This window comes from the organism of the source record quoted next (assembly GCF_019968985.1).
Source record: "MAG: Porospora cf. gigantea B chromosome Unknown PgB_NODE_3927_length_2382_cov_117.582, whole genome shotgun sequence".
NCBI lineage: Eukaryota > Apicomplexa > Conoidasida > Eugregarinorida > Porosporidae > Porospora > Porospora cf. gigantea B.
The window spans coordinates 1-2,205 of record NW_027178981.1 but is presented as its reverse complement, the minus strand read 5'-3'; the positions used below and the strand labels follow the sequence as shown (position 1 = coordinate 2,205).

The following is a 2,205-nucleotide window of genomic DNA, read 5'->3' as shown; positions in this document are numbered from 1 at the left end:
CCGCAACTACCCCTGTAGTTATCGGCGGTGGCGGATCTGATGTTGTCGTCATCGCGGGCGCATCAGCTGGTGTCGTCGCGGGATTGGCTGGCGTTGTCGGCCTCCTCCATGCGAAGGGTCTGCTACCTGGAATGGGTGCCAAGAGGGACATGAACATCATGGATGACGTCGAAACACCCGATACCGTTGATGACAGAGAAGTGATGGAGGAGGTCACGTTTGACATGTTCCAGTGAATTAGGTGATGGAGTGTTGAACTTCTGGATTTTTATATTGTTTTTATTGTTCGTCAATTATTCAATATTGCACGTTATTTCCCCTCACGGGTGAATACGTGAAGCTGCTCGAAGAATGTCTCTCCACGCGTTTCGAATGGAAGACTTACGGAAAAGAGCGTTCACGACCGCCAGGCCGAGTTGAAGACACCTACCACCCTTGAACGGAGTTGTCGGCAAGACGATGTCGGGTTCTGACACTTCCTTTCGCGGTTGGATCGCCTCCAGATCCTTACGTGCCTCATCAAACGCAGATGGCGATTGTTGGGTGTTGGGCTGATTGACATCAGATAGGCCGCCAGCCGGGTCAGACGTCGTCAAGGTGGATATAACATATTTCAGGAACAGCTTGTCAGAGACCTCGGGTTGTCTGTTGTAGGTGCGGTTCAGTATCGTGTACAGGCCTTCATCTGAAGGCGCAGTGTCAGGGTCGTCGTAGACATAGCAGTCATGCGAGGAACACACCAAGGACCCCAGTAATGCCAGCGGAACTCTATCGCGGTCTGCACAAACGATTTTCATGGAATTAATGAGAAACGGCAGCAGGCGTTTATTTACGTCTGTTATGCCCTTCGATAACTTGGGCCTTACGCGCGATACAAGGCAAGATTCTATTGCCTTTTGCCAGTATTCCGGGTTATTTCACTAGGGCCAAGCTGTGCTTAGAACCACAAAGGCTCTTTGCTGAACGTGAACTCTTTCAGCTGAGCGCGACTCCGGAGTCCTCGTTCGTAGTCAGGAGAGGGTTCAGCTACACTTTCGATCGAGATCTTTCTCAGTCCGGCCGGGAACCACTCTTGCGGTGGAAGGCGCGAGATGTACCGCAGATGGATCATTTTGAGTTCAGTAGGCAGGTTTCCGAGGTCGGAGACGCCGAGATTGGTGCAGATAAGCACTCGAAGTAGTGGTGGGAGTGGCTTCAGTCGGCGAATTTTCCCTCTTGAACATGCGAGACGCAAGTATCTCAAGGACACTGGCAGCTGCTCCACATCGAGGCCGCACTCGAACAAGCACAACGAGCGCAACAGGGGTGGTAGCCACACAACATTTACCTCAGCGAACGCCATAATCCGCAACGAAGTCACGCCGACCGGCAATTCGTCGCGACCGAAATCCACAGGAACCCCACCGGGCTCAGGAGGGACACTGATGTTCAGCGTGGTGAGCGACGACAGGGAGAGGTGGGCGTAGTCCACGCGCCCTACTGCCATCAACGTCACTGTTCTGACCTGACGCAGCCCCGCCAACCACTGGAAGTCTTCGCAGCCGTCATTGAGCAAGATGCGTTCCACACTATGGGGTAAGGACGGCGGAGAGCTCCCCACCGTGGCGCATTTGCAGAGATCTTGCTTGCCAGTAAAAATGTCTGTCAGCGACCGGTACCGGTAACAAGGCAGATCTCGACAGATCTGATCTAGCTGTTTACACGAATACCGCAACGCGGCCAACGTTAAGCAGTAGTCGTTGCGTTGAAATGGATGGCGAGGGATGAGAAAGCTGAGAGTCAGTTCCACCAGAGCTGGCGATAGATATGTCAGCATGCACACTTTATTCAACACTTTAAAGCTTCTAGGTTACAAATTCTACGTATTGCGCTCCAGCACAGACGTCGGACGTCGGACGTCGCAAGACCATATTGCACCGTGTGGGGTATGATCTCGTCTTGAGATCACGAGGGAATTGTCACAATTAGTCTAAATGAGGTTCCTTCCCCTGCAATGCTCTGATGATGTCGCTCGACTTTCTGCGTTTCTGATTGTTAAGAGAATTAACGACCACCAGCGAACGACCCCTACCAAGCCTTTCGTGCTCGGTCTTCCCACAGGAGGCACGCCTGTGAAGACTTACCAGAAGCTCATTGAGTTGCACAAGGCTGGGAATGTGTCCTTCAAGAACGTTGTTACCTTCAATATGGACGAGTACTTGGGTC

At 52.3% G+C, this 2,205-nt stretch overlaps 2 protein-coding genes across 2 annotated transcripts; both read right to left on the bottom strand.

The window, feature by feature from the left end:
• Positions 1-320: 320 nt before the first annotated feature.
• KVP17_002435 (uncharacterized protein) lies at positions 321-797 on the bottom strand (the record flags this gene model as incomplete). Its single annotated transcript, XM_068518692.1, has 1 exon — positions 321-797. One exon carries the CDS (start codon positions 795-797, stop codon positions 321-323), a length of 477 nt encoding a protein of 158 aa, XP_068374776.1.
• Positions 798-937: 140 nt separating this feature from the next.
• KVP17_002436 (uncharacterized protein) lies at positions 938-1,816 on the bottom strand (the record flags this gene model as incomplete). The annotated part of the gene is made up of 1 exon (XM_068518693.1): positions 938-1,816. The coding sequence occupies one exon, from the start codon at positions 1,814-1,816 to the stop codon at positions 938-940; it is 879 nt and encodes a 292-aa protein (XP_068374777.1).
• Positions 1,817-2,205: the final 389 nt, after the last annotated feature.